This window comes from Nematostella vectensis, chromosome 14 (assembly GCF_932526225.1).
Source record: "Nematostella vectensis chromosome 14, jaNemVect1.1, whole genome shotgun sequence".
NCBI classification, from domain to species: domain Eukaryota; kingdom Metazoa; phylum Cnidaria; class Anthozoa; order Actiniaria; family Edwardsiidae; genus Nematostella; species Nematostella vectensis.
Window position 1 is genome coordinate 2,671,932 of NC_064047.1, and position 12,247 is coordinate 2,684,178.

Sequence of the window (12,247 nt, forward strand, 5' to 3'; positions counted from 1 at the left end):
GCCAATTCGAGCTGGTTGTATCCTTGGTTTAGGTCAAGCTTGCTGAAAACTTTCGCTCCGTTTAAATCTCCTATCATCTCCTTGATGGTCGGCGTGACGTGACGTTCGCGCTTGATCGCCTTGTTCGCCTGGCGCATGTCGACACACACACGTATCTTGCCTGGGGACTTTGGTTTCGGCGCAACCACTATAGGGGACACCCAGGGTGTAGGGCCTTCGACGCGTTCTATCACGCCAAGCTCTTCGTCCCGCTGTAGCTGTTCCTCTAGCTGCTTGCGAACGTGAAACGGGACCCTTCTGTGCGGCTGTGCAACAGGTGGTGTGTTTTCGTCGATGTGTAGCTTTATCTGATAGTTCTTCAGCTTGCCTAGCCCATGGAACAGGTCGTCATATTCGTCGATGAGGCTTGTGAGCTCGTTGACCTTGGTCTTGCCTTGGGGTGTCTTCGCAGTTACTTGCTGCACCGTCTGGAGGAGATTGAGCTCTTGGGAAGTTTTCCAGCTTAACAGTGAGCCGCCCGATCCTTTGACCACGTAGAATCGCGCACTAATCTTCTTACTGGTAGACTCCGTGATCGCAGGGAACTTTCCAAGGACTTGTAGGGGATTTGTCGACTGGTAGGCGAATATCTTGACGCCAGACTGCTCTAACTTTGCGCTTTTCGGCAATTTCCGGTAGTCTTCTTCGTCAAGGACATTAATACTAGCACCAGAGCCCGCCATTATTGTGACTGGGGTTCCTTGCACTTTTATCTTAAAGAAGGGCTGGTCCTTCGTCTTGGGTGTACTAAGTGAGAACGTGTACGCCTCTTCTTCATCGCTGGACTCGCTGTCGCTTATTTTGTTTACAGGTCGGCGTGACTTCCTGTCTGGGGTCTTGTTCTTTGACCGGCAAACGGCTTCGAAGTGATTTGATTTACCACATCCTCGGCAAACTGCTTGATAGGCAGGACACGATGTTTTTCCACCAGCGTGGGGATATCCTCTACCACAATTCCGGCATTTTTCGCTCGACTTCCGGTTTTCAGGCACTGGCTTCCGGTCACGTGACTGCTGGCTGCGCACGTTGTCTCGACGACGTCGGCCATCTTTCTTTCTCGCTTGGCGATGGTTCGGTCGGTCTTTCTCGATTTTATTCACGGACTCTTGCTTCTCGATGCTTGCCGCCTGGGATCTAGATAGTTCCATGGCTTTGCCTGCCTCTAGGAGCTGTGTCAGGGAGTACGATGGGTTTTCCAGGGCTTTCATCCGGAGCTTATGAGAAGTACAGCTCTGTACGATCTGTGTTTTGATTTCACGGTCGATATCGTTGAACTCGCAGGAGGTTGCCAGCTGTCGTAGCCGTGTGTGGAACGCTGTGATGCTCTCGTCGGGTTCTTGGGTTGCCTGGCGGAATTTGTAGATCTCGAACTCTCTGTTTTGTCTAGGAGTAAAGTATTCTGTCAGAGCTTGAACAGCTTTTTCGAACGGATCGTCGCCTGCTCCAGCTTCTGTGTCTGCCAGGGTATCGAAAATCTCGTTCGTCGCTTCTCCGGCGTAGTGCAGCAGTAGAGCTCTTTGTCTGGTCTTGTCGGTGATGTTCAATGCTACGAGGAGGTTCTTGAATCTGGACAGCCATTTCTTCCAACGTGCAGCCTGAGTGCTGGTTTCTGCAACGTCGAATTCTGGAAATGTCGGTAGGGCTGCCGCCATGAGTTTAGTTGAATTTCGCCTGTGGAAATAACTGTTAGTAGATACGAATCCTCGTCGCTCGTCGCCAATGTAATATTTTGGTGTCTTGAATAAAGACTGAGTCGAATAGTGAATGGTTCTTTTACTACATTGCTGGTCAACGGTCAGCAAACGACTGACTCGCTAGTTACATGCTTGGTCATAAAATCAACTCAAATCACGCGTTACCAAGGTGACAGTAACAACATTACACCATGGAAACGGGAAGCCATTTAGTGGCAAATGATGGCTATTCAGCGGATAGTTATCCAGCGTTCTATCCACGCTTTGTGCAACGCTATTTTATCCGGCGGATAACTATTCGCTGGATAGGGATTTTATCCGGCGGTTAGCGCCTATCCGGCGGATAACTTATCCAGGCTTTGTGCAACCGGCCCCAGAAATGCAAACTAAACATCACCAGACCTGGATACTCATGGATTCCTCCAAGGCATAGACGACCTTTAAAGGCGCATCTAAGCAATGTAATAGAATTGACTCTATTGTCAAAATATGAACCTTGATTTCTGACCAATTCGTAAACAAATGCTTAAACTCAGAACATTTCTTACCAATAAAGACACAAAATCCCGAACTACAAATAGAGACAAGCAAACACAGATCAAGTCACAAATAGATACCTTTATTGCTCTCCGTCGGGTCCCATTTTACAGCAGTCAGTCACAATAATCAATGCTATAACCTCCATTAGAAGCAAGTCACCATGTTTAGCCTATTTTGCATGCCTGCACTGCATCATGTGAGTCTTGGAAACACCTTGACAGACAGGCGGGCAATCTCCTCCAACAGAATCATAACAGTTTTTTTATAAGTCTCTTTGCCCCGAAGCCAAACAAAACATTTCCAGGTCCAAGGAACCCAGAATAATCCTGAAAACAATTTTTGAATAAGGTTGGGTAGCAAAGATGGCCCACATTGGAGAGTATGAGGACATTCACTAGAAAATTCCTTTCTCACTTGGTGAAGCCCAGACAAGGAATTATCCCATTGAATCAACCTCAACGTGAAAACATCCATAAGCACAGCATTAATTAAGCCCAAATAGACTTTATGATGTCCTAAGGCACTCTCCAGATGTGAAAAAGCTGTAATTTTTTTAAGCAAATTACAAGCAAAACTGTTGTAAGCAACAGGCTGTAGCAGTGCCGTCTCTAGAACGAAAACGCACCGCATACTGTCTTGGGTCAGCGGTAGCTTAGCTTAACTGGTAGTGTTGGACTTGAAATAGGGGGGGAGAGGTTTCTGTTTTCAGTCTGTTTTTCTTACAATTTTTTTCAAAAGTACCCAGGAGTAAAAGGGTTAAAACTGTCTAGGAATGGAAATTATCAGTGCTTGCCGTGTTTGTCTGTTGTCCCTTGATGTCAAATGCTTACACATGAAAGATTATATGAACATGATTAGTTTGTAAATTTTTATTACCTAACCAGTTTATAGCTATGATAAAGTAAAAAGATTTGTGTTGATCTCATCTTTGACATATAGTCGGCCTTTCATATCATAGTCCAACGTTTTTCACAAGGTGGCTTAGAAGAAGAAGGGCGCCCGCCATTATTTCGAAGCAGACCAGCAGCCAACCGCTGGTTCGTGGCAGTGACACTCCTGCGTAACCCTGGGCTAGCGAAGTACAGGAAATCCGATGACCTGGTATTGCAGAATGCTCTCGAAAGAAATAAAATGCAGCGCAGAGATTTGCCTATCTAAGCAGGGCTTAAAGCCCAGTGCAAACTGCGCCAGCACCTGCCAGCATTGCTGGCGAATTTTTGCTTGACTGACTATAGGACAAAGGAAATGTCAAAATGGGAAATGGACATTCTGAAATTTCGTTTGTCTTGTGGTCAGTCGAACAAGAATTCGCCAGCAATGCTGGCTGGTGGGTGCTGGCGCAGTTTGCACAGGGCTTAACATGTTTAACACATTTCAAACCCCTTTGGTGATAAAAGTTTTTGATAATACCACAAGTTAGTAATGTTAGTTTGGTAATAATGTTAGAAGTGTAAGTAACAAAACACTTTAGAAAAATAGATACTTGTCAGATGCCGATTTGGTTAGAGTGTGAAACAAAATGTAATAGTTACAGTGTAATAGTCAAGCCAGAACAAAAGAGAACAAAGACATTACAGTGTATTAGTACGAAATAAAATAAATAGTATTTCAAATGACAGTTAGATGCGTTTTCGTTTAGTCTAGTTGCCATATGTAAGCACGCGTCTTGGGGTTAGCCGCTTAAGTATAATTTTACCAGCTTTTTGGTGTTTGGACTTACTGTTTCTTGATAGATGTTCGGAGATGTTTACATTTGAATCCAAGCCAAAGTTATTGCAAAAAGAATATTACTTAATATACATCTATATCAATTAAGTTTGACTATAAGAAAATGGAAAATGATTGAATGCCAAACACCACTGGTTATAGAAAACAAGTCTTGTATCTGTTAATAACATTCAGTGAGGCTGAATTAAGTTTGTAGCGAGGCCCTTGTAATGAATGAACGCATTTTTGATTATTATATATTATTATTGGCCAAACTTTGTTCAATTTTCAATTTTCTTATAGTCAAACTTTATCGAAATAGGTGTATATTATAAACCATGATGATTTTTATTACCATAACGTTAGAATGAGCTTAGAGTGCAAACAGTAAAACCGTGAGAGATTAGTTAGTAAATAGAACTACTTTGTACAATTTAGTGAAAATAGTTGAACTAGAACGCGAATATTTAGTAAAATAGTTGGACCGTGACTTTGGCTTTTTATTTTTTCTTGTCTCACAAGCGGCAACACTCTTTTGTGAGGGAAATTGACAATTCACTATTTAGTTATTGTACAAAATAGTACAATTTAGTTTTACTAATCTTCCACGCTTTTACTGTTTGCACTCTAATTTTTTTCAGCATTTCAAGTATTTTGAATACATATCGTTTTTATAATTGTAATTTTTAATAAATGCGTTGAGATAATAGCGGTCTTGCATGGTTCCTCTTTCCCCTCCCCCCTCTTCTCTCTCGTCCGTAAAAAAACCCTTTTGAGCAGAGCTTTCTGTGTGTAGCTTGATTCCTTTGTTCCATATTATTTGATCGAAAATATACCTCAAACTATTGCGACCTCCAAGTTGGAAATAATGTCACAGACCTCCATATCTTTAGCGATAACAAGGTGTTGATCTTTCTTTTTGAAAGAGCTTTTCTATGTGGTGTTTCATTGACCACACCCGATTCGAGCTCGCGAAAGAAGAGAGCAAGGTCTGGATGTAGCCACCGAAATCTAGAAGGTTCGCTAACGCGAAATCCGGCTCGTTCCAGCAGAGGCTAATGTGGAACAAAGGCAAAGCGACACAGAGAGCACTGCGCATGAGGTTGCCTTAGAGAGGGCTTAACGCGCTTGTCACGCGGATGACTGTTTACGAGCCTGTCACATATAAGACGTAATATCGCCTATGCGAGTGACGGATTGGCGAATCCGGGTGCACTCGTTACCACTCGCAGAACCTTTTGCGCTGTTCGTTCGTTTATTTATCAAAGCCATTCTGTCCCATTGTAGCAAAAAACCTTACTGCGAATAATCCAATTTCCATTGTGGAAAAAAACCTTTTTAATGCTCATGGCTCCATTGTGGCAAAAGAGCTTCTTTGTGTGGATCATCGTCATTGTGGCTGGCAGTGCCAGTGATGGAAGTTCGGCGAATACGACGGAGACAAGTGAGTTGATAGACAACTAAAAAGTTTACACTTAAGAAAAATACCGAATATCGGCTTCATCCCGGTGTAAGAACCATTCCCAGAGGACACCTTTCAAGCTATATTTTCATCATGATTCCTTCTATACCATTCGTTCTACTAAACAAATGAAGCTATGTGACGCAACTCGCAGGTTCTTACACCGAGAATGAGCACGAATATCTCGCAAAATATCCATCCCCAGCTAGTTCAAGCAACCGAAAACAATGCAATAAGATTAATGTGTAGCAATGTTCAAAAATGTTCATTTTTTAGTATTCTTTCGAAGAGATCATATGGCACAATGAAAGGAGTGGTTAAACCTTTTTTCATTCTCGTCTTTGATTATCCGTGACCGCATTTAATGATTTTTATCATTGACGAAAACATCTCTTCTCAAAACTTCCAATAATAGATTATTGAAATGATTTATCAGCGTATGTTTGTTTTGAGAAAAAAGAATGCGAGCAATATTGAACCACTTGACAAAATTGGTGTTCAAGAACTAGATAAATACGAAACACCAGAAATACAGAGGAATTAGATGTCTTATCTTAGATAAGAATCGGTCTTATCAGCTGTTATCAGTTATTATATGGCATTTTCTACATATTAGAAGATGTTAAAAATTCAAAAAGTCGACGAGGAGCAAAATCAAGCGAACCAGAAATGCAAATAAAAATAAAAATACCGATAAATAAAAATACCGATTACAAGGCAGCAATGTAAACTCTGTGCAAAAGTTTTTGGTTACTATAATGCGACTTCAAATTTATTAATTTATAACAGAATAGAACGTAGCCATACGGAAATCATGATATTGGGATTTCGTTGTGAAAGAAGGCCAATCACGCCGCCATTTTATGCTCCCGCTCATATTGCCGAGTTACACAAAGCATCCATTTCCATCGGCTAGTTGTTTAATCGGATATAAAACAACAGTGCTTGGTTACTCATTTCACCTAACAAATTAAATTCCGACCTCAAGCCTTCTCGTCTTTTAAGATAGCGACCGAGTTTGAGAAGTTTAGTGAGGTAGTTCACTTATTCACAATTCGTTTTTACTAGAAGCAAACCCTTGTGGTCGTGGTCTGCGTTTGCCTGACTAGTGTACACTATACTTTATCAAAATTAAAACAGGGAATATTTTCAAAATTTGATCCATTTGTACTAGCGTCAGCCTTTAGGTGGACCGAACACCTGTCGAGCACAAGACCCTTAATCACGTCACCAACTGCGTCAAGCATTAGTACCTCGATGACGTCATCCACTACGTCAAGCATTAGTCCCTCGAAAACGTTATCCACTACGTCAAGCATAAGAACCACGATAACGTCATCTACTACGTCAACCATTAGTCCCACAATGACGTCATCCACTACGTCAAGCATTAGACCTACGAAAATGTCATCATTTACGTCAAGCATTAGTCCCTCGATGACGTCATCAAAAACGTCAAGCACTAGACCTACGAAAACGTCATCATTTACGTCAAGCATTAGTCCCTCGATGACGTCATCAAATACGTCAAGCATTAGACCATTAATGACGTCATTAACTACGTCAAGCATTAGTCCCTCAATGACGCCATCCACTACGTCAAGCATTAGGCCCTCAATGACGTCATCCACTATGTCAAACATTAGAACCACGATAACGTCATCTACTACGTCAAGCACTAGGCCCTCGTTGACGTCATCCACTACGTCAAGCACTAGTCCCACGATGACGTCATCAACAACGTCGAGCAATAGACCTACGATAACGTTTTCACCTACATCAATCATTAGTCCCTCGATGACGTCATCAAATACGTCGAGCATTAGATCATTGATGACGTCATCAACTACGTCAAGCATTAGGCCCTCGATGACGTCATCCACTACGTCAAGCATTAGGCCCTCAATACGCCATCCACTACGTCAAACATTAGAACCACGATAACGTCATCTCCTACGTCAAGCACTAGGCCCACGATGACGTCATCTCCTACGTCAAGCATCAGTCCCTCGATGACGAGTAAGTGTATTGAAATCCACTCTTTGGATGTTGTTTTCTATCATATCTTGTCACAACAGGACTTTTTCCAGCATAAATATCATCATATGACAAAATAGTTACTGAAGATGCATTTGGCATGCCACTGATTGACAATTACACTGTACTATTGTGGTAGTTTTCAATGTATCCTATTCCAGCCAATACAGTCCTTGTGTTATCTCTTCTGTAGGTTGGCACAGTCAATCCACAGACATTCCGGACAGCATTCCGTGAATGGAAATATTGCCAGTTTGAGATAGATAAAATCCGCCAACTTGACTGGATGACCTGCCCAGCCTGTGACGACCTGCCACATTCCATGCACGTTGATGGTTACATGAAGCTTTACCGGTTCGCATCTGCAGTAACGTGAGTACTGTTTTGTGCAAAGCTCATTTACTTCATAATGTACAACTTGATTCTATGTTTGTAAAACTTTTGAGTTCACAACATTTAAGTTAGTAAAGCAAAGGAGCTGGATTAGCTCAGATTAAAACATGGTAAGCTTAGATTAAAATAACCAGCATAATAGTGCAGGTAGCTGGTTTCTGCTTTAAAGTTACTTTACTTTATAGTGGTGGTGGAGGTAGCTCTCATACAAGCTGTTCATGGCTGGACAGCTGTATATTGGTGCAGCTAACTACAGTATTCATTTGGGCAAAGGTATCTGCTCTTCTGTTTACTGGTGGTTCTGCACTCAGTTATTGCCAATAAGACCGAAACAGCTGCCAGTTATGACAGCATACATGCTTCTTCACGGTTTTTTATAGCCACGGCCAAACGTTTATATCATTGTTGGTTTTCATGTGACGACACTGGTGGGCGTTCAACATGGAACTTTGGGTAACACTATATATTATGCTGACCTTACAACTTGGACCTTCTTGTAGACGTAAAGCAGACAGTTACTACGGTGAAGCCTTCATTGCCAATAACGTAAAGGTCGATGCACACTTGCAAAATGTGTACCAGTGCCCCACGAAGAAGGTATATACAACAAACCTTAACATTGGGGATGATCATTACAAGTGCAGTAATGCCGTTCTTGTTTCAGTTAATTGCTTTTCCTATAATCTTCGTTTGACTAAAGTACTATACTGGCTTGACAGTGTTAAAGTGTTACTTTCAAATTGTTCTATTTCTGTTCTCCTGTACTCTCGAGACATTATGGTTGGATCCAGGATTTTACGGGAGTATTCCTTTTCTTCACTCTTTCCAACTCCAAATCGGAGTACCACCGTATTTGGTTTATGTTTGATTTAGCAACCCATTATTTCTATGCAATCCATGACATTCTTGATTCCAGAGTGATAGTTCTAATGGCATGTGTGGCGAAAGCAACTGGCGTGCTGCAGGGAATGTGGCAAAGAAGAGGAAAAACCTTTCTGAAACAGGTCTCGAAATCGCCGGATGTAGACATGCCCTTGCCCATAATGCAGTGAACATGTTTCACGGGGAGATTTATGGGTACGCGCACTCCAGACATCTCCAGACAACATACTTTCTGCCAAAGGAAGTCGAATTTTTTTGGTATGACGTAGTTTGTCAGTACTGGCCCTGGCTGCGGGTGCATGATCCAGACACAGCGTCAAAAATGAAGCCCGCCTTATCAGTGATGCACGCCAAGGCACATTCCTGGAACTGTCAGGTCAGCACGTTAAGTATATGCACAGTTCCTATTATTGTAAAATGGGCTTACATTTGTCAGATGTTACCATGTTACAAGTATTATTTCAACAGCCGCAGTGGGGAGGGCGATGGCAGGAGGGTGCTGCCGCAACAACAGGCGAAGAGGTCGAACTGATAAACAGCCACTTTTCTCGACTTGGGTCGCTAATGGAACGCAGTGATAGGCGTTTGGTTTATATTTTTGTTTCTGTTTTGTCTATTTCGTTTCTAGTTCCAGTGCGCACCAAGCGTCTTCTGGTAGACTTAGAGATGGAGAGGCGGCGGCACAACGAGGAAAGACAGGTGGTGAAAAGGGAGATGCGCTCCTTTTTGCTTTATTACTGCAGAAACTTGTTACCGTCGTTGTAGCTGCAAAAAGAAAAACTTGAAGACTTTCTTGCAGGTAATATTGCCTTTCCTGAATTGATTTTGTAATCCAAAAATATTACATTGATAAGAAGTAATGATAAATGTTGAAAAATGTTTCCAATAGTAAAATTAAATATGCTTGTTTTCTTTTAACAGGTGACACAGGCAACCAGGTTTTGCCGATAGATATCACAACTGAGCCCCCACAACAGGTGATCAAGTTTAATCCCGCCAACAAAATGCATATGTAGTGCAATATTAGCGCTAATTCGAATTCGACGAGCAATTGAATATCAATATATCAATATATTTTTGTTATGTTGTAAATTCATTATTATACTATTCTATATCGGCAGAGACGACGTTACGAATCCAACTCCCTCAGAGAGGGTGTCCTCAGGGGAAAGCTGGCCCTGGTTCAACAAGGGATCGAATTTGCGATGCGGCAAATTTCGTCAGGCTTTTCTTCCTTTGCCCCTGTACTGAATGAAGACTTGGAGGAGTTCCGTGACACTCTGCAGACGCCTGATGAAGAAGAAAACGAGGAGGAAGAAGATGACGAAGAGGAGTCTGATGAGAGTAGCGATGACGAAGGAGACGACGCCACTCCGTCTATAGCCATACAGTCTAAAGACTTAGGCCAAGGCGTCCACGCCTGGTGTTTCCCTGAAACAATAAGTCAAGGAAGATTCAACGGTAGAAACGGAAGCAGTGCATGCAGCGTAATTGCCTTGGTAATTGGCCATATTTTCTGGAGCAAATCTCTTTTGCTCCCGCGTCCGTCTGCTTTGCTCCCAGAGAGTAACGTTGCTGCAATGTGCGCAGGTATCGAGCAGGGAAACAGGATTTATGACCTGCAAAGGAGCAGCCTTCCCACGCGGTACCTCTCCATAGAGGAAGCCGCAGGCTATCTCGCACCATGGTTTGACTGCTCCATTCGTGAGACCTTACCCGTCCGCCTAGAAGATCCGCACGAGGAAACAACAATCGTATATCAGCTACAAAATTCCGTTCCTCCTGTGGGGTCTTTCAATCTAGCTTGCCTTACGATAAGTTGTAGGTCTGCACTTTTCGTGATCAGCGGCACTCAAATTGCTTACTTTGATAGCCACTCGCATATGGCTAATCACGGCGCGCTAGTACTGTTATGTGCAACAGAAAACATGCGTACGTTTTGCGAGGCGTTATGGCGTTACGAGGGCTTTAACAAATCTACATATGGTAACTTATCTATTGTAGAATTCCATTAAATTTGTAGCCGGGGTCACTTGCTGAATAGACAAATTTTTAGTCGTCCCTAACTTTTACTCGCTAACATATGCGCACACGCAAATCTTCAGTGGAACATAGGGATGGGTGTCCTATCGTGATACAGAACGAGGACTCTTTACTTCGGGATATCATTTCTGTCCCAACGCAACGTTAGGTAAAAGTGATTGTATAGGCATGTAACTGTAACTGTAAAGTAGCACATTTATATTAATCCGGCGAGGCTGGGATTATCAAACAGACAGAACTTATAATTAAAAGTAGTGAGCAAATCAAATGTCGCCAGTGTAATGTCAATTTCACATTTTAAACATTAATGAAAAAGTAACTAGGGGTAGGTTGTAGGCTTAGAGATAGGCGATAAGGGGTAAGCCCCACCCCAGCCCCAGAGCGGACAAGCCCGTTCTCTTTCCTTGTTCGCCTATGCGTTTCAGCACCGATTCTGACAGAGGCGTTCAGTCATAGCCTTAGGTTCGTTGAGGTAGACCCCGAGGAGAGTACCCCCCCCCCCCCCCCCCGTTTTGAGTTTTACCCCCAAAAAAGTGAAAACTATAGGGATCCCTCATAGCCTTAGTTTCGTTGGGGTAGGTACCGAGAAGAGTACACCCCGTTTCGAGTTCTACCCCAAAAAATTGTAAACTATAGGGATCCCTCATAGCCTTAGTTTCGTTGGGGTAGATACCGAGAAGAGTACACCCCGTTTTGAGCTTTACCCTCAAAAAGTTAAAAAAGGCCATAAGGATCCCTCATAGCATTAGTTTCGTTGGGGTAGATACACAGAAGAGTACACCCCGTTTCGAGTTCTACCCCAAAAAATTGTAAACTATAGGGATCCCTCATAGCCTTAGTTTCGTTGGGGTAGATACCGAGAAGAGTACACCCCGTTTTGAGCTTTACCCTCAAAAAGTTAAAAAAGGCCATAAGGATCCCTCATAGCATTAGTTTCGTTGGGGTAGATACACAGAAGAGTACACCCCGTTTTCAGTTTTACCCCCAAAAAGTTAAAAAGGGTAAACTATAGTGGGATCCCTCATAGCCTTAGTTTCATTGGGGTAGACCAATATACCGTTTAGGGATTAGGGTTAGGGTTGGGGTTAGGGTAGGGTTGGGGTTAGGGTAGGGTTGGGGTTAGGGTAGGGTTAGGATTGGGGTTAGGTTAGGGTAGGGTTAGGGTTGGGGTTATTCTTAGGGATTCCTCTTTGCATTAGTTGTGATGGGCTAGACCGAGGATTATGACTTAGCAGGCTCCGATCGCGTTCATCACAGACAGGTTTTTTCTCTTGCATTAAAAGGACGTTCGCTAAAAAGGCAAAGGAAATAAGAGGCTGACTTTTTAATTGTAATTGCAGCTTTGGGACGAGTTTATCTGAATATTCAACTTGACGAGTTTTATCCGGACTGCTGTGACACTTGCAGCCAGCAGTTAAAGAGCCTGAGTCACGAAAAATAATATTAGCCT

The 12,247-nt window shown here is 42.7% G+C and overlaps 1 protein-coding gene across 6 annotated transcripts in view; it reads left to right on the forward strand.

Annotated features, from left to right (window-relative positions):
- Positions 1–4,687, forward strand: part of LOC5518827 (stimulated by retinoic acid gene 6 protein-like) — a 34,328-nt gene extending 29,641 nt beyond the window's left edge. For 3 of the 6 annotated variants that reach the window (XM_048721721.1, XM_048721720.1, XM_048721723.1), the window contains exon 19: positions 3,232–4,687. In XM_048721721.1, the coding sequence (XP_048577678.1) occupies positions 3,232–3,431 (200 nt within the window). In that variant the 3' untranslated portion in view covers positions 3,432–4,687. The remainder of the gene's footprint in view (positions 1–3,231) is intronic. The other 3 variants (XR_007306512.1, XR_007306511.1, XM_048721722.1) reach the window with 3 other exon arrangements.
- Positions 4,688–12,247: the final 7,560 nt, after the last annotated feature.